Genomic DNA, 20,084 nt, shown 5'->3' with positions numbered 1-20,084 from the left:
CATCAATCATAAGTAAACTGGCAAAGGTAGTTGAGCAAATTAATTCCAATCACATCTGAGTGTGTCACATAGATTGTCTCCCCCAGAGTGACCTTTGTTTTAAATATGCCACTCAAGCAAAGCTTCTTAGATGAACTAATTCTTCCGTTAGGAGAATTAAACCTTAGTGACACACAAATAAATGCTTAAGCTGCCCTTCAATCATTCGAGATATGCTTTGTTCTTCAATGATTTTATTTTCTGTATATCAAAGAAAGCATAATGGAGACCAAACACAAAAAAGGCAGGTACAAGTGAGGAGGAAAAATAAGCTTAATCAAAAATCTAACAATTCAGAACAACACTGCCACTATTATTGTTCAATATTCATAGGAATACCATACTCTTTCTGAGCAGAGTGGTGGCATTTAAAACCATTATGAATCAATAATCAAAAACAGTGATGAGTAGTAATAATAAATCGTATAAGTAGTAGTACAGTTATAACAATAGTGATAATCAAAGTGACAATGAAACATAAGAGAATAAAAAGCAGATCTCCATAAAAACGTATCTAGTTTGGACAGTGCAACACCGTGTCTATGTGTGTGCGTGTGTAATCCCAGTCTTGAGGATCAAGCACTCCAGTCCCTGCTTTACACACAAGATACAGTTTCCAACAGGAGTAAGAAATTATTAGTTGTCAAAGGACAGCATTACCCTCCTTGTTTCAAAAAAAAAAAACCACACCGAGTGACTCTTAAATGTTGTGGTGATGGCTGTGTTCATTTGAAATGCCTGTAGCTTGTGCAAAAATTGTGGACTAGTGCAAGTGTCAAGCCGTGGGACGTCCTTTACAGTTTGCATTTGCGAACACCTCTCCTGCTCTCTGTCAACCTAAAGATTGCTTTTTGGTTTTTGAATGACAGAAAGCAAAGGGAGGATTACTTTGGAATATCAGTTATTTTTTTTAATATATTTCTTTACAAAAAAAAGTTCATGTTTAGTTTTGCATTTTGTTAAAACTATCAATAGTAACATTAATATACAACTTAAATTGAAGGAAAACATCTTTAGTATGTTAAGTGTCCTTCAACACAGCACCATCTTATTAGCTCTCACTCAACACATTTTTTTTTTTTTTTTCCTTTTAGGTTTCCTAATTTGCTTCCTAGACTTGAGTATCCGTTTGTCCCTTAAGGATACTTGTAATACCCAGCTGTCTCCCTTGTTGTGGTTTCCAGATATTAGCTCTCGTTTCACAGCACAAACATTACAAGAATCACCAACTCTGCTTCAAAACTGAGGGGGGGGGAAAAAAAAAAAAAAAAAAAAAAAAAAACCCAAGAGGAAAACAAGTATGGGGAGGAGGGGGACAAACCATTTCAAACCCTGCTGTCTCGGTCTAGAGGTTTGGCTTTTGACCTTAAAAAAAAAAAAAAAAAAGAAAAAAAAAGAAAAAAAATCTGTTATGCCAGATTTAAATTGCTTTTTGTATCATTTGTATAAATATTGAAATAAATGAAATGATTAGAGAAATTCGTAACTTTGCTGTCTAAAGCCCCTTTCAGTGGTGACGGCATCTGTCGGCTCCTTGTCCGAATCGACATGCAGGTCACTTGTGTGTAAAAGGTAGCGCGCCAGACTGGATAACACTCAGCTATCACTTTGAACACACACACACGTGAACTGCATGCTGTCGGCATGTTTTCTACACACTCAGTTTGTAATCTGCTATACATTGAAAATATTCTTCTATGGTGCATTTTCATTAATCCCAAGTCAGAAGGGATGTGTTTCGGAGCCTGTGTAGGAGGGATGGGGAATCATCAGTCTTAGCAGCACCATGCAGCACACACAAGTGACCTACTTGGGGGGTTAGCCATCCTTTTTTTTTTTTTTTTTTTAAAGAGACTAGTGAAGCCAGGAATTTTAAGTCTGAAAAGGGCTTTATACACAGTATTCGCAAAAAAAACCAAACAAACAAACAAACAAACAAACATAAAGAAAAACAAAAAAAAAAAAACCACACAACATAGTGAGGAAATCAGCCCAATTTGTCAAATTCAGACTGAATTCTCCAACAGGAATCTCCCGGACTTGGACGTGTATCCCACAGTAGCCGTTTTAAAAAAAAAAAAAAAAAAAAAAAAAAGGTAATCTTCACCCACCGGTCTGAAGAGCTAAATTCCAAAATGAGACGCACACATTTGGGTAGGAAGTGAAATTTACAGCAAACGTGTGAAAACATGATAGTTTGTAATTCTACTCCTTGGCCAAGAGATTGCTGACAACTTTATAAACATGTGACATTCACAAATATTCTCCCAAAAACAAAAAAAAAGTTAATGTAAAAGCATTTTGGAATAAAGCTCTTCTTCAATACGCCCAGGTCTGCTTTTTGCACAATTATTATACTCACACCTAAAGCATGTTTCATTTGATTAGGAAAAAAAAAACAAAAAAAAAAAAACTATTTCACTTTATATTAAGGCATCCAACATGCATCAGCGTATCCTTCCAAAAAAGACACCTGCATTCGAATGCTTAAAAACATTTCAAAACAATGTAAAATGTGTCAAAGTGCGGTATGCCAAAGATTCTACTTCCCTCAGCCTCTTTTTGCGCTGCCTATTTGGATTGTCGTGAAACTATGAACATGAATATGGGAACAATTCAACAGCCCTATTCTCTCCAAAGTACCTCTTTTTATATCCCAAAGTATTGAGTAGACAACACTCTTCATTTCACCCTTCTGTGGCAATTAAAAAGGGTGCTGGCTAAGACCAGTTCTTTCTCTCCCAATGATTTAGTCCAGTCGTATTTTATCCAAGCAATCTTTGCCCTAAAAGTGAAAGTAGGCGTGAGAAAAAAATTCCACAGGAGCAAAGTGGGAGTTATACATGTCAGCATTTCCATGTTATCCCAAAAAGTGTTTCCCAAAAATCCCCCCATGGCCTCTGCCAAAAAAAGAAAGAAAAAAAAAAAAAAAGGAAACACTTGCATCAGTTTTTAGGGTACAACAGCTCAAGCGTGGCAAGCTGAGTGCCTTTACAAATTATAGGAAGGTCATAGAAGTAAGGTAATACATAACCACAGGGTTAGGACCAAAAATGTCTGGATAAAATGAGGATTAAGGGAACTCTGAGGAGGGTGGGGGTGTTATCACTTATCAGACAGCAACTGATTAAGTGACAAGCAGCATGGAAAGAGTCTGCTGTTGTATTTGATACCAGGTGAGCTCTACAGATAACGGATATCAAGTCAGTGAAGGTTGAGCGAAGGATAGCGGGTGCAAGGGGGGAGCCAACATCAAAAACTAAAGAATATTAGTTTTTGAGGATTAGTGCTCAAATCTGTTTATTAAAATCTGAGGAGCCCAAATGGGTCCAACAATAGTCAGTGTGCAGACCAATCCTGATCTGAGTCTTTAACTGTTGCTGGTGGCCATCGCTGGAGGCAACTCGATTATTATCTCCCCTTCAGAACCACCGCCAGAGCTGGTTACAGTAGTGGAAAGAGCAGCACTGCCGGTTCCGCTCTTGTTGACGAGCGCCGTCGGCTGGCCAAAGTTAGTGGTTCTCAGGGTTGCCAAGTGACGCGGAGAGAAGACGTGGGCCCTTGCTGCAGCCCGGGATTCAAATGAGACGTTGCAAGCGTCGCAGCGCCCCGTCAGGGTCTCCTTTGGCACCGGCTGACCGGGCACTGGGGAAGCTGGAGGTTCGGTAACCGTTAGCTGAACAGGCTTGGGCAGGATGGGTCGATTGGCCTTGAGAGCGCTGTACTGCAGGTAGCTTCCTGAGCTCATGTCTACCTTCCCGCCTGAAAGAGGAGACTGAGAATCCCACATTGGAGTGTGGAGATGCAAACAGAGAAGGAAAGGAGGTATGTTTAATGTTCATAGTTTTAAAACGAACAAAGCAAAATTTAGGCTGTCTGGATATTTGCTGAGGACAAGTTATCAAGTTTCCTTAACTTAAATTTGAGCAATATTACCGAACTCAACCATATCAGCAACCTTATGTGTATAAAGTGGTAATCCCAAAAGACAAGAGTCAAGCAAGCTTGTCATTAAAGTAGTGAAAGCTAGTGAGGGAATTTTAAGCTTTTATTTGTCAGATATTTTTAAGTAGGATTACTGAAATACATGCCCATTGCTTTACTTTATCCATTTATGTCTCAACTGATTTTCCAGGCTATAAATGGTTGAATGTAATACTCCAACACCACCTCTAAAACAGCACGGCAGACCTAAATAAAACTCTTATTCAACGTATTTTTAAAGGAAAACATGTGTTCCTTCTCTCTGCATTACATTTGCAAATATAAACAGTAAGTTTGTATTTTTAAAGACGTATCAATAAAAAGGAGGGAAAAAAGTTGTTTTTTTAAATGTCATTCTCATAGAAAAAACTTCTTAGCTTACCATTTTCTCCTGCTGCAGCCTCCAGCGCTTCTCCTTCGCTCTTGTGTTTTGGAACCAAATCTGCACCACCTTGAGCGGCAGGTTGAGCTCAGTGCCAATTGCCTCGCACTCCATGGCATTGGGATGGGCACAGGTCTCGTAACATGACTGCAGAATGGACAGTTGTAGGCAGGACAAATGAGTGCGTGGTCTACGGCTGGATGAGTGGGGCAGAAAGCTGCTTTCTGTTGGGCTTGATTTAGCTACACATGGGGTGGAGGGGCTGGCCACTTTGGCAGAACTAGGGGTGTTAGGGCTGACTGGTGCAATGCTGGGGGTGGGAGGAGGGGGGATGGTACGAGGAGCTGTGTGCGTAGGAAGAGCCAGTTGTTCTCTTGATAGAGTGTTGATCTTAATGGGGACTTTGGAAGTCCAGTAGTTCAGCCCATTCTGTTTTTGTGGCACCACTGCTGTGGCTGAAGGCCTGTTGTTGATGGGAGTTGTGGGGAGCTTCGGCACCATGCGGTTAGTGGTTCCTGGTCCAGGACCAATCTCATTTTCGTTATCCCGCTCCTCATCGGTCTTTTCTTCCTCACTCTCGTCTTCTAGCTTTCGTTTCTGGGCTGGTCGTGGGGCAATTGGAATCAAATCCTTGGGTGGCACCAAGAGGACAGGGGTATTTGCTTTGGGTGCAACTTTAACCATGGTGATGTTGCTGGTGGTTTCGAGGGTGGTCTTTGGCACTGCAGAAGCACTGCTGCTCACAGAAGATGCTGTGGTGGAAGAAACGATCTCCTTCGGCTTTATGGGAACAGGGGATATTTTTTTCATCACAACTGGCGCTGGTTTGGCCAGTTCATTTACTGGCTCCCTCTCTGTCTTGATGAGGGTGCGAACAATCGGAGTAGTTGTAATTCCCCCGGTATTGTTTGTAGCAGGCTTGTTAGTGAATATGGGTTTGGAAAGAGGCCAAGTAAATTTGATGAGAGGTTTGCCAACTGCTGCCAAGGTCCCGTCGCCGATGAATCTGACCTCGCCTTTTCTTTCCCTCGCCCTCATGTTCTGGAACCAAATCTGAACCACCTTCTTTGGAAGGTGAACCCACTCTGAGATCTGTTCAAACTCATGTTTCCCAGGATTTGGGTCTTTGAAATAGCAGCCATACAGAATATCGAGTTGTTCTGCTTGTATGATGGTCCTTGAACGCCGCATATCCCGGTACCTTTTTCCTTTGGACTTCCTCTGCTCCTGTTCCTGCTCCCTCTCCTTTTCTCGGTCCCTTTCCAATAGTGTGGTATTCATTTTTTCTCCAGGCCTCATATAAATGCTAGACTTGGTCACGTTACTGCAGTTGACCATGTTTGTAACATTGTTAGAAGAGGGCATGGCAGTAACAGATTCCGGCTTAACCTGGACGACTACCAGACCTTTGGATGTGGGCCTCAGGCCAAGTCCGTCCAGCAACTGTCCCTTCTGTGCTGCAATTGTATCAGCCAGAGATGAGGACAGAGTAGACTTTGAGCTGTTTTTGCCCATGCTGAGATCAAGAGCTGACTCACAGTCGTCGCCATTGGACAGGTAGCGGGAAGTTTGGTTTTGTGAAAAGAGAGATTGCGAGAGAAGAGAGTTGGAGAAGCGTGTGATGGTTGGTGGGTTGGGAAAGATGGGGACTTTGCTTCCATCCCCAACCACCGAAGGAGTAAGGGAGAGAACATAGGGGCTAAGAAATGGAGTAGAAAAGGGAGTGAATGACAAGGGAAGCGAGTGGAGAGCACCAGTTGGGATTTCAGAGGGATCTGCTGCATTGGACTGTGAGTTTGGAGGATCACCCTGGGCCTCCAACTCTAGATCTACATCTGGGTCTTGTCTTTCCTTTTTTACCTCCAGATCATGTTCAAACTTCTCTCTCTGTTTTTTTCTCTTGGCCCCTTGACTACCTCCGCCATCCTCATCTTCGTATTCATCCTCTGCATCAGAAAGAAACACAGTCGTGGAGCGCAATACCTTTCCTCCAACTGAACCCTTATCGCCGTGGACCTCCCGCTGTGCTTCGTCTTTAGCAGGGCTTTCAGGATCATCTCTTAAAGACCCATTCTGACTTTCCTCATCTGAAACAATGACAGAAGTGTAGACCTCATTCTCTGAATCAGATGTGAGACAGGAATCTCCTTGACCCTCCCTTCCCAACTCTCTGTGTTTGCGTTTCCCTCTTGTACTAGACAAATCCATGGCCTGATTACTAAATGGTTCAGCATCATCCTCACCTTCTGCTATTATGAGTGAGCTTTCCTCGTCATCATAGTCATTATCAGAACTCTGACAATTTCTTGTAACACCGGCCAGCTGTTCCAACTCTGTCGCCCTCTGTCTTTGTTTTGTGTGTCGAGCTTGGGTCAGCCACCTTCGAACCTCTTCTTCAGAAAGACCCACCTCTCGGCCCAGAGCTTCACAGTCCTCATGGGGAGGACTTGCAGCATCAGCCTCACTACGTGACTCAAAGAAGGCCCAGAGAACCTCTGACTGGAACTCTGAAAGCACTGGAAGGTCTGGATAAATGGAATCCACTGTATTACAATGAAGTCGATTTTGGCTGTTAGTTAAGGCATTGGTACTTGAGCTGGATTTTGGGGTGCCAAGAGAGCCACATGGGCTTGTGCCTGATTGGGATTTTTGAGGAGTAGAATCAGGACTAAGGGTAAGGTTTAAATTTACAGGACTGAGGCTCGAGTTGCTGGGCACAGATGCAGAAGGGGAGAGGTTGTTATTGCGGAGGCTCTTCTCTGTACCCACTGGGGAGAGATTCAGGCTAGCTGCTTTATCACCTTCCAGGTCCAACTGATTTGTTGAGCAGTCTCCATCTGTTGTGCTATCTTCATGTGCCTTCCCATTGTTTTCATTATTCTCAACCTTTACGTTACTTTCTATATCAGAACACTGTGAAATGTCTGTACTGTTCCCCTCCTTAGGTTTCTGGGCAGTACGGTTATGCTCATCTTTGACCTGATCAGAGATCTTTTCTTCAACAGTCTCATTGCTAGCCTCACTTTTTTGTTCTCTCTCACTCTTTAAAGTCTGTTTTTGCTCTTCCCCACAGGGCTGTATGTTTGTTGGAACTCCTGCAGAGGGCCACTGGTTCTGTAAGCTGTTAAGTCTTTGGGTTAGAAGGGCTTGCTGGGCTGTGCTGAGACCTACGAGTGGTACGCACTGGGTAAGGAGCTGGCCCTGCTGGTTCTCTTGGTGCTGCTGGGTTTGGGCTTGGAGCCCATTTAAGATCAAGGGCATGACCATTTGAGGCTGAGGCACAAGCTGAGGTGCAGCGGCACCAGGAGCAGCACTAGCTGCAAACAGGGAGGGGAGGAGGGAGTGTGACAGCGTGTTGGGACTGGAAGTGAGGAGGGTTAGAAAGGCCGAGACCGCCTGAGCTGAGGCCACAGGGGAAGTGAGGAGGGAGGGAGCCACTTGTGAAGTTGGAATCTGCTCGCCTTCTTTCGCAGCAGTCACCATCAACGTCCCAGGAGTAGCACAGTTGGTGGAGGTAGCTGACTGACTGCTTCCACTTTCCGACGTGGTAACTACTGGGTTGGCAGCGCTGCCTCTCAAACCAGCAGCAGCCACTGCGCTGTTTGCAGCATGTGCAGCAATTCCAGCATTTCTGCTGCGGGTCTGGTGCAAGACAGATTTCATATGGCTCTCAAGGGTGATGGCATGATTGTAGGAGACTCGACATACAGAACACTGGTAGGGCTTGTTTGATATATATGGCCGAGACAGGATTGGAACCGAAGGAGTTTGGAGACTACTCTCTGCACCTTGTTTTCCAGAGCCTGTTGTCATTCTCTGAATGTGGGATGCAGAGTTGTAATGGACACTCAAGGCAGTTCTGCTGGGAAAACTTTCCAAGCAGGCATTACATTTGAATGAACGGGTGTTATTTTCAGCTGGCACACCGTTTTTACCAACTGACTTTTCACTAGCGTCTGGGATTTCTGTGTTTTCAGTTGCATTTTGCTGTTTGGCTCCTGTAAGTGGATTTCCCTCCTCTTCTGGCTCGGCTTCAGCTTCACCTCCCTCCTGTTCCATTATTCTCTCTTCCTCCATCTCTTTGTCTCCAAGCGTCTGGGTAGCGTCTGAACTCTCGCTAGATTTGCAGGGGTCTGAAGTGACGTCTTCAGCTGGCTTCAGTTGTGAAGACTGAGCATCTGATAAGATAAATACACAATGAACAATCAAAATCAAATCAGTGGTGTAGTAAATAATGAATGTACATTTACATACGGCATGTAATTTGTATAAGTGAGAGGATTTTCCACTCTGAAAGCATGCTCTAACCTTACTCTTCGAGCCTCCTTTTGCCTTTACATAGTTTTAAAATAGATTATCACCATCAATCAGTAAAGGTCAACCAAGTTAAAGTTGTTGAGACATCCAATTAGTGCGGTTACAACAACAGGCGTGTGTTATTATCCTTTCGATTTTATAGTTTATTTCTCATGAGTTAATTACAAAAAACAAGCATCACTCTCACCTGAGGACTTGTGAGCGCCTTTGTCCTCTTCTACACGGGCAGCCCGTTTTAGAACAGCCTGATAACAGAAAAGGAGAGAGTCAGCAAAATTTCCATAGCAAACTTGACTGCGCAATGGCTCTTTTGAGATGAGCTGAATGTAATATAATGTAGCTTCTGTGAAGCACAACATTTGGGTGTGACTCATTGATGTGTGGTTATATTACACATAGCGAGCCTGCCTTTAATTTGCAAATTACCCTTCAGGCATAAATTAAGTAGTCTTTGATCAATTGATCCACCAGTAAAATTCCCTTCATTTCCTAACATTATACATAACTAAACCATCCTGGTTCATTACAGACTGTTCACAGAGATGCTTACTTTTTCAAATGTGATGGCTACTTAAATACTTTCAAAGTGAGATACTCAGTAACAGGCTAAGCCAAACAATGAGATATTCAAACTATTTAAACAACGATCACAGTCCTGACTACACAAAGGGGATATGCACAAACAAGTCATGAAAACAGAAACTACTTCAATCACATTTTAAACTACTGTTAATTACAGTACTGTGCAAAAGTCTTGAGCTAACACAGATGAAAATAGAGCAGTTTAAAGCAAGTTTACACAATTCTAAAAAGTTTTCAAATCAATATTTGGTATGACCACTTTTAACCAGTAACACAGCCTGAATCCTTATCATTGCTTTAAGTAGTATTAAATAATAGTTCTCCAGGCATCTCGAAGGACATTCAAAGCATTTCTTTGGATGTTGTCTGACTTTTTTCCTGTTATCTACCAAGATGATCCCACACAACTTCTATAATGTTGAGGTCCAGGCTCTGGGGAGGCCAATCCATGACTGATAATGTTTCTTTGTGTGTTTTTCTATCCAAATATTATTTTACTGCACCAGCAGTGTGTTTGGGATCACTGTCATGCAGCAAAAATTAACCGCTTTTTAGATTCTATTGCATGGTGGCTCAAAAATCTGACATTGCTTTTCAAAATTCATCATTTTCACAAGATCCCCAACACCAATGACTGAAATGCAGCTCCAAGCCATGACAGAGCCTCCACTGTGTTTTAAGGACGATCACTGTTGTACTGTCCTAGCATCCTCTGTAAATACTGATCATGATTTCAGTGAAAAAAAAAAATAATAATAAAATAAAATAAAATGTGGATTCTTCACTCCTTAAGATCTGTGACACAGATTTACAGTCTATTTGTGTACTTTGTCATACCTCAGCTTTTTCTCTCAGTTTCCTTTACTCAACAATGATTTTTTGACAGACACCCTTCCACTGAGACCATTTCAGATTAGGGTTCAGTGATGGATCAACTGAAGGGCCAGATGCACCTCTCAGGTTCTGTGTCAGGTCTTTACTAGATGGTCCCTCCAATTTCCTAACAACATGACTTTCAGATGCTATTCATCATAGTTTTAGAAGGCTACCACTTCTCTTGTCCTCCACGTGTCCAGTTTACTCAATTTTTTAAGGGCACACAGCACACCATGCCATGAAGGGATCACCCTATCAGTGAAAAATAAATAAATAAATAGAAATGCTGGTTGCTGTCATCTTTGATATTTTTAAATAGTCACCTAAAGAAATGAGAACAAGTGTGTTTTTGTGACAAGCTGCTAGTAACGTGTCTAAAAATACATTTTAAAAATGGTTCTTAGTCAAGTTCTCTGTTGTGCAGACAACATTCAACACCGTTTCATCCCTTCAGTTAGGTGCTATAACAAACAAACAAACCATTTTTGTTTGTCCATGTACTGACCATTTCCTCTGAAAACGGTCAGTACACGGACTGAAGAAAAAGTGAGTAACAAATTAGCCAATGCTCAAAGAAAACCTTTCAAAGACCTTCAGAAAGCCTGGGGAACTAATTTATTTTTTTATATATATATATATATATATATATATATATATATATATATATATATATATATATATATATATATATATATAAATAAAATGAGGAGTGACTCAATACTTTGCATAGAAATACATTTTTCCTCTTGATTTTAAGTAAACGGCTAATATTTTTCTGGTATTACAAATTAAGAATTTAACTGGCTTAGTTGTGTTTTCCATTGCTTAACAATGCCAATTTTCTAATGCATTTCATACTATGCCGGCTACAACAGAGAGGAAACTACAATACCTCAGCACTAAACACTGGCGCACTGGTTTTATTTTAACAGTAGATTACAGTCTAGCTCTGACCACTGTTCCTCTTTGACAATGTATTTTTCCTGTTTTGCATTCATCACCATGACTTCTGATACTTCTGTGCTTGCCTCGTCACTTAATTAATCATGCATTTGTTAGCCCAGCATTTATAGCATCGACACTAAGGCTTGTGTAACTTTCCTGCCTCAAAAGCAACTATTAAGTTGGATGAGCATCACAAGAAAAATTTTTTTTTAAGAAGTTGTGAATTTGATTTAAGTTATTATGTCTAATCCCTGTATAACAGCCAGGAAGAAGTGAGATCATTAAACATTATGCACGTAACTGATATATTACCCAATATAATCAGGCTGTATAACAAGAGGAAGGAGGGGGAAAAAACATGAACTCAGCCATAATTTGACATACTTTGGCCATAATGCCATGCCACACTTACAATATCCAGCAACCTGTCGACACACGATGAAAGCACGCTGTGTTGTTGGGTGAGATGTAGAGATAGGGAAGATCTGTCTGATTGCCCTTTTTGGCACAGGGGGCACAACCACTCTGCCACCCCATTCCTTTCACTGCACACCGCCTCTCCAGACTCCTCCTAACAAACACAAATAGACGTTTGAGAATCCTGCCCTTCAGGAGTGGTTTCTTTGCGAAAAAGAAAAAGAAAGCAAAGCAAAACAAAAACAAATGATGCATAAAGTATTTCATAGAAAAAGAAAGAAATTAAGATGTGATGCAATAACTGCAGTTTATGAAAGGGACTGAGCAAGATCAAGGAGGGAGTTAGACACAGACCAAGAGAAACTGTTACTGGATGAATATCCACGTCAATAAATCTAATCACAAATAAGTACCTCAGTCTGACAATAGTTGCACTTCTAACTTTCTAAAGAGATTGCTATTATTTGTCCACAATGACCAATTACACATCAACTCAAATTGTTTAAGTGGCAGCTTTGTAATGTAAATGAGTACACCTCACACTCGTAGATGAATTTACAAGGCACTGATGCGAACTGAAAGTTGCACCTGGATACAAGATCGACTTCCTAAACACATCTTTGTTGCCATTCTGACAACAAATCCGTACATACAATACCGAAATAAATGCAGAATAACCAGAGGAGCACACTCGATGCAAATCATAACATGCACTGCCCGAATTTACAACAAGTACACTGTATCTCAGAGCACAAATATCCCCACTGGTTTTGACTAATACGAGGAACATGTGGCCAGCATACTGCATATATTCTGAGACCACACTGTACTCGCTCACCGTGCAGGATTAAAAAAAAATAAAATACTCGGGCTCCCATACAGTCTTAAGGAAACCAAACAAACCGCTGGTAGTGTGAATATTACCACAGAGCTTTCATGTATACTTCGGCTAACATTCACAATCAAAGGTGCAGCGGAAAAACACGGGAATTCGTGCCCATGAGGAGAAATACCAACACAGCTCCCATCCTCACTTCCTCGTCATGCCAATTAGCAAGCTAGCAGGGTTATATGACCAGATAATATTTCGACGAGTCTACATCTGCGGAGTGTATCGCGTTTAATAGCTCCTCGTCACGAGTTTAATCGTCAAAAGCAGAAGACGTACCTAAACTGGCATCTTCTTGGCCGTAGTTGGCTAATTAACGTGCAGTCTAATTAGCTATGCCAAGCAGAGACGAATCAATTAGCTAGCAAGCTAGGCGCTGAGAAGCCCCCCCTGTAACGTCGCATTACAGTGGTGTTTCTGGAAACGCTGGCTGCCAGTTAGTTTACTGAAAATAAAAACCTGCAGTCACAGCCACACTTCTCCGAAACTGTAAAAGACGAGGCAGGCGTCCGCGTAATCTCGCTCCTGGCTCTCTCGGTTAAGGCTGAGCGATGATTAAATTAATAAACAAAAAGGAGGGGGGTGGGGGGCTGTGCTATTAACAGTCGTGTCACTTTGCTAGCTAGCCTGTTAGCAGGCAGAGATAATTAACCGCTCCTCAAACTGTCTCCCAACTGGCCGCTCTACACTCCCTACAAAACTCTGCCTCGGCCAGGTGGGGAAACTGCAGCTTCAATAACCGAGCGAGTTCACCCAGGATAGACGATAGACTCATAGGCTTCATATTAAAATAAAAAATAAAAAACAAAACCTCGGCCTCGAGTTATTTCCTTACCCCTCTGATTATAGGCTGCCAGTCGGGCATCTAGTGTTGCACTGCCCGCCGCCTGCTGCTCAACAGCGCAAATTGAGGCCTAGCCGGACTAAAGCCATTTAATTAATGAACGTGGGCTCCGCTTACAGATGTGTTAGAAGCACTCGCACCCCCTCCTCCCTCGCCGCCCAGCAAGACCCCCTTTTTGGACGCGTCCTAGCGCTCAAATCCATACCTTAAACACTCACGGTGCAACACATGGCCATTTAAACTAGCGTTTTAAGAGCTCCGAGCCGTAATTGGCGAAAGAATTAGACGCCGAAAAGCGAGTTGAAAAAGCGGAGTACGTGCGCGGCGGTCGCCTCGACGATGGGGGTGGTGTAGGGAGAGCCAGGCAAAAGAGAGAGACGAGAGGCGAGAGAAAAAAGTTTGGGATTTAATGTTGGATTTCTATGAGGGATCGGATTAGTATGGGGCACGATCCGTCGTTTGCTCGATCCTGTAGCAGTCGCAGGCCACTCTCCCCGCTCAAATCGGCACAATTAACCGATCGCGAATGGCGTTTAATTAAGTTCGGAGCAATTAGCTAATGCGTTTTTTTTACCTGCATGGTCGCCGCTCCAGCACACGCACGCACACACACACGCTTCCTCTGTGGCTCCTCAGAAGTGAAAAGTTTTCTTGCCTGCCCTCCCTCTCTCTCTCTCTCTCTCCTGTTCTCCCCCTCCCTTCATTCGCCCTATCCCTCTCTCCTTCCCCTCTTCCCTCTAGTAAACAGACCACAGCTCCCCCCGAGGCTGATTGCTGACATTCAGAGGGGACAGACACGGCAATCAAATCCCTTATGTAACCCCGCAGATATTACAGATAATTAATGTATGTTCAAACACTGATCGCTTATTATTGGGTAATAGAATTAATTAAGACAAAGAGAAAAAGGGGGAAACGGAGGATGACTGATATATTCATTTAGAGAGGTGGTGGGGGGAGAAAGAAATATCTTAATGCTCAAATTACACGGAATGCCCCTTAAATGCAAGAGCTCTTCCTCATTTTCACATTAAAAGGTGAATAATAAATGAGTCCCCATTCTGCCAACTTAGATTGTCACAAAGAGTGTGACGACTTAATTAAAGCTGAATAATGGAGATGTGACCGCGGAGCTTCCCTTCGCCGGCCTCCTCACACCCTCATCCGCACGAATTCTGACATGTTTTCACTCAAACTATAGGTGTGGCGCACATCAACAGCCGACTATGTGGGATAAATATTTATGAAGCGGAGCGGATTAAAACTGCACCATCTGTATGTCCCCTGCGTTTCTGGGACAGGAAGTGATTTTCCTGAATATACCAATAGGTGTCCTTAATTGCGCCTGTGCGAAATCAAACGTTGCTGACGTGTAGAGGTCGCATGGATTGAGCTTTTTCTCTGATTTCAAAGCCGAATTGTTTGGAGTGAAGGAGCTGATGTGTGAAGGTGTGTGACGGTACACTTGGTGTTTTTTTGGAGACTCTGTGGTTCATATTGGTGATTTTGACAAGTAGCTCCCGCCCGACTCCACAGCAGCGGCACCGCCTGGGCTGAACGGCTGGAGTGTGATAATTAGACCGGTGTAACTTACTAAAGGAGATACGTTTTTTGTTATTTTGTAACATACATAGGTTACATTATAACATTTAAGGACAGTCAACAGTAACTGGGGTGGCTGTTTAAGTGGGAGAAAGTTAGCATATCATTAGCAATAGCACAATGTAAACAACCTTTTACGAGGAAAGATATTTATGTATATAACCTAATTTTAGTCAAAATATAGAAAACTAAAGGTTATATAATTTTCTTAATATTATTATATTAGTATAACTGTATTATTACTGATGCTTGTACTGTATTTCAGTGTAGAGCAGGTTAAATTACAGGCTGAATTTTGGCAGTACTTGCCAGCCACTTAGGTATTCCTTGCTAGTACTGGATTGGAGTGTTTTTTACATTTAGAGCTGCCTTAATTCTTCATGGCATACATTCAACAAGCTGTGGAAACATTCCTAAGAGATTTTGCTCCACATAGACGTGAAAGCATCACACAGTTACTGCCGTTTTGTCCAGCTGCACTTGCGTTCCCCCACATCCCAAAGGTGCTCTGCTGTATTGAGATCTGGTGAGGGCATTTGAGTACAGTAAGGTTTGACTTGTTGTGCATTCAGAGATGCTCTTGTGCATACCTTGGTTGTAGCAAGTAGTTCTTTGACTTTTTCCTTCCTATTAGCTCAAAGCAGTCTGGCAATTCTTTTCTGACCTCTGGCATCACCAAGGTGTTTTCACCCAGTGAACTACTTCCCTCTGGATGTTTTCTCTTTCTCAGGAGGTTTTTTTGTAAACCCTAGAGATGGTTTTGTTTGAAAATCCCAGCAGATCATCACTTTCTGAAATACTCAAAGCAGCCTGTTGGCTAATTAACAATCTTGTCACGTTCAAATTCACTTTAGTCACCTTCCTTCCCCAGTCTGTTGCTCTGTTTGAACCCCCAACAGGTCATCTTCACCACCACTTTTTAAACTCATCAGCAGTGGCGTTACAGCAACATAACAAAACGTTTCCCATAACACAGCCAGTCTGTGCTTTCTGCCCACCAATGAGAGCATTAACTCATCGTATACAACATACACCATTCTATTTATATCACTCCCACAGTGACTTTAAAGTAGACGTGGGCGTATTTGCAATCACATTACACTGTCACTTTGGATCTCACCATGTTTTCTTTCTTCTTTTTTTTTTAGATGAGTGTGGAAGTGGAAAGGAAATTTTTATGCAATGCCGACACCCTGAAAAAACTGGAGGAGATCGGGGGTATGTGTTTAATTTGTCAGATCGGAGGCATTTACTGATGCTCTGATCCACAGCGAATTATAAACGGCCACTGAAAGGCTTTTCCAGCATTTAATGGCACTAATTGCTGTGGTTGTTGTGTAACTGTAGTGACACTGGCCATCTGTCTTTGGTTAATGATGAAGTTTAATTATCTGTATCAGCCTTTTTAAATTTTATTTATTAAATTATCTATTTTAAAAAATCCCTTTTTCCATCAGCAGTTTGCGTTGGCCAACAGCAGATTCACGACCAGTATTTCGATACTCCTGAGTTTCACCTGACTTTGAGGGACATGTGGCTGCGTAAACGTAAAGGATGCTGGGAGCTCAAGTGCCCGACAGGAAAAGCGCAGAGCGGGAAGCAGGGTGAAGCAGCAGCATCGCTGTGCACCCGTTACAAGGAGATAACCAGCCTGCCTGAAATTCACCTGAGAGTCAAAGAGGTCATAAAACAGGACAGAGAGTCAGAGGCTGGCTTCTCACAGGAAGATGAGTCGTGGCTGAGCAAACTGGACCTGGTGTGCTTTGCAGAGTTTACAACAGCACGGCGCTCGTTTACTTTAAAGGAGGAGGGCGTGCAGATCGATCTGGACCAGGCTGACTTTGGCTATCATGTGGGGGAGATAGAAGTCCTCATATCAGAGGGAGGAGATGAGCAGGCTGCGCTGGAGAAGATCAGACAAACGGCGGAAAAGCTGGGTATACGCTCTCAAACATTTAACACATCCTCTGCCTTATACTGTGTATTATTAAGCGTACCTGTAAAGTAGTGAAGACTTTTTTCTCTTCTTCTTCACAGGGCTTACTGGAGATCAGCGAGTTAAAGGAAAAATGGATGTTTACCTCAAAAGAAATCACCCTGAGCACTATGCAAAACTGCTGAGTGAACACATCCTGTAAGAGATCATACTGCATCTGTACAAATATGGGAACAAAAAAAGGTCTTATTTACTATAAAAGCTAATATTCTGTAATAAAGTATAGATTTATAAACTCAATAGACTCTAAACTGTAAAACCTACTGGATGGTCCATGGCTGTTGTCATTGCTATGTGAACTTTGTGTATGCGAGGTTATGTTTTAGGGGCTTTTGGGAGGGGTTTGGGCATACGATCAGAGTTTATATTAATTTATTGGTAACGATGACAATGTTTTCTTGCCAAGAGTAAAGATGTGTACTCACAAAGAGGCTCAAAGAGGAAGAACTGGTTTGTGACATGTGGCAGAGGATCTTCTGATTGCTCGGCACGCATTTTTAGAGTGATGAAACGGTCCCATTGTCTTTTCACAGAAACTTTCTTCACGGTGTTTAAATCTGAATGTCTCAATAAAAACATTTCACTTGAATGTTCTATATAGCGTTCAGTATTTGACCTGTTATATATAGATACATATCTTTTGATGTATGCCATGCTTTGCAAGCAGTCACCTTTAGGGGAGACGGTAACTATTAAGTAATTACACAATGATAAATGAATACCTACAGTTGGTTGTGTGTATGTGGGCGGAGGGTGCAGGTATGTTTGTATTCCTGTCTGTATAAGAACATTTAGTGACATTAATCCATTGCCCATCCTCTTAATCCTAAAATAAACCATCAGGTGCCAAACCCTACGCAAATCCTAGTTTTAACCCTTAAAACCCAAATTATAACCCCAACAAAACAAAAGTCTCCTGTGCACAGCCACATCTCAAACAGGCACAATCACACGCATTTAATGAGTGTATCCTTATAGCTGCACTCCTTCCAAAACAGTAACTTCCCTGCATGTTGCACGTTCAAGTCACATCTGTAAGTTGGAGCTATGGATAAATAGGCTCCAAATAGCCAGTTTTAGGTCCAATTTAAGACCCACGAAGCACAGAACAGGTTGCAAAGAACAGAGTGAGGACTGTACCCTTTCAACTAAAAAAAAACATGTCCTGCCACTTAAGTCAAAATAGCTATTGCGCAGCATCTTGATTGTCCCAGAAATATTTCCTCCTTCAACCTATTGTTTACGTTTACGGTTATATGCATTGTTAGAGTTATTATCATCTTAAATCTGATCATGAGAAAATGTTTGCCTGCTGCAGAGACACACAAGGGGCTGCACTGAGCGTGTTGTTCACGGCGAGAAAAAAAAGTGCTCCAGTGATGTCATTAAAAAGCTTCCTCGCCTCATGACTATCTGTTTGTTTTCTTCAAAACGATTTCTTTGTCATGATGTGTACCAGAGATTAGATAGAAATCAGTCAGTTCAGTGATGGTTACAGAAAAAGGAGGGAAACACACAGTTAGAGGACAAACTGTGACTTTAAGAACCCTGCATTTTAAGTTTGGCTCTTTAAGCTCCATTAGTACTGTCTGTTAATGACAACATTTCTAATAGTCCTGTGCAATGTCTACTTAATGGTGATATATTCATTAGCAAGAGGAAAACACTGTATATTTTAAGCGGCAAAGAAAAATTCATGTTCTTGCACGTCAGCTTGTATCAATGATAAATTACCAGAGTCATGCATGGATAATCCTCTTTCATTTTGGGCCATGTCCAGTCAGGTGGAGGCGATGGAGGAGGATTCTCAGAGGTGTAGACTGGTTCTCCTGCTGATTAGGTCTCCGCACCTGTTGTAGGCAGATTCACCTTTAATTCACACCACACACACCATGGCTTCTGCTGTGCACAGACAGCTGGTCCTGTTCACAGGAAGACTGCACAGGAGGCCAACTTCATGCAGGAGTTGTTACACAGGCAGTCCTGTGTCACGCAGAATGTAGATGATCCCTTCATTTAAAAAAAACAACCCATCATCATCTACCAATCAGACACGCAGTGGATCGATTCCCAGCTATAAAAGTATCCTTGAGCAAGTACTAGCCCTTTGAGTTTCCCCTGATGCATCCATCAGAGTGTGAGTGTGTGAGAATGTTAGCTAAAGGTGTGTAGGTATAGATGAAAGCACTGCATGACGCTGTATGTGACTGGGTGAATTAGATTTATTATACAAAGCACTTTGAGTGCTCAAACTGAGTAGAAAGGCGCTGTATAAGCACCAGTCTTGTTATCAGGGGCGGATCTGGGGGGGGGGCTTAGTTTTCCTAGAAGAGATAACGATATAATAATTAGTTTTTAAGTGTTTTTGTGGATATTTTGTTTACTCCATTTACAGAGATATGTGCTACCCTGTGTAGATCTCTTGTTCCTCCTTTGCCCTCACATGTAAAATTTTCTAGATCCGTCACTGCCTGTTACCATTTACAGCTTCCATGTACAGTGATCACAACAGAAGTCTGAATGTTTCAAACTGCAACAACACTTATTTAATGGACACCACGGCCCATGACTCAGGAGGTCATACTTGTAGCAAAAGAAACACAGAGTAAACCTAAGGCAGTCTGCATACGCTTACAATGTGATAGATGTTGGAGCAGAAACTTATTAGCCAGACATCAAAACCAAGAGTAAATTCTGCTGAGGTTGTTTGCATTTTATATCTGGTGAAAAATTATGAGTGGTTCACTCCTATGGGCAGTTTAGAGTCACCAATCATCATTTAAAACAATAACTCTTAAACCAGTGATTATTAAATAATGGATGATTCCTAACAATATTATAGCCTGTATCGGAGGCTGTTTTGTGCCTATAAATGTGCCTTCTCAGATATAACTTGTATGATATCCACTGGTGTTTGGTAAATAATAAAATAAATGTACTGTAAAACATGTAACACATGAAATGAGTCAGTTTTCAGCCCAAGGCCCATCTGTAAGTGAGAGGCCCTGGATTAGTGGTTCAGCTGTCGGTATGTTGTTTGAATCTTCCTATACCCTGTCAGCAAATTGTTTAGCGATAAAGAGCTTGCAGATATGTCATGAATTCAGAAGTCACATGTTGTGGGCTTTGATGACTCAGACCTTCTTCTCTTCATATTTACACATTATTTGTTGTGACACCCTCTGGAACACATTCCAAAATTTTGATTTTA

General features: G+C 42.0%; 2 protein-coding genes across 3 annotated transcripts; one reads left to right on the top strand and one right to left on the bottom strand.

Moving 5' to 3' along the window:
• Nucleotides 1–233: 233 nt before the first annotated feature.
• zfhx2 (zinc finger homeobox 2) lies at nt 234–13,934 on the bottom strand. The gene is made up of 5 exons (XM_063483987.1): nt 13,850–13,934; nt 11,538–11,696; nt 8,910–8,967; nt 4,406–8,583; nt 234–3,814 (listed from the first exon to the last, which is right to left on the bottom strand). The coding sequence occupies exons 1-5, from the start codon at nt 13,853–13,855 to the stop codon at nt 3,410–3,412; spliced, it is 4,806 nt and encodes a 1,601-aa protein (XP_063340057.1). The 5' UTR covers nt 13,856–13,934; the 3' UTR covers nt 234–3,409.
• A 681-nt stretch (nt 13,935–14,615) lies between these two features.
• thtpa (thiamine triphosphatase) lies at nt 14,616–18,238 on the top strand. 2 transcript variants are annotated; one of them, XM_063483989.1, is made up of 4 exons: nt 14,616–14,724; nt 16,026–16,095; nt 16,338–16,814; nt 16,915–18,238. In XM_063483989.1, the coding sequence occupies exons 2-4, from the start codon at nt 16,026–16,028 to the stop codon at nt 17,013–17,015; spliced, it is 648 nt and encodes a 215-aa protein (XP_063340059.1). In that variant the 5' UTR covers nt 14,616–14,724; the 3' UTR covers nt 17,016–18,238. The 2 variants fall into 2 exon arrangements, with proteins under 2 accessions (XP_063340059.1, XP_063340058.1); XM_063483988.1 differs by having other exon boundaries at nt 16,335–16,814.
• Nucleotides 18,239–20,084: the final 1,846 nt, after the last annotated feature.

Source organism: Pelmatolapia mariae, linkage group LG9 (assembly GCF_036321145.2).
Source record: "Pelmatolapia mariae isolate MD_Pm_ZW linkage group LG9, Pm_UMD_F_2, whole genome shotgun sequence".
Classification (NCBI taxonomy): domain Eukaryota; kingdom Metazoa; phylum Chordata; class Actinopteri; order Cichliformes; family Cichlidae; genus Pelmatolapia; species Pelmatolapia mariae.
This window is presented reverse-complemented; position numbering and strand designations above follow the sequence as displayed.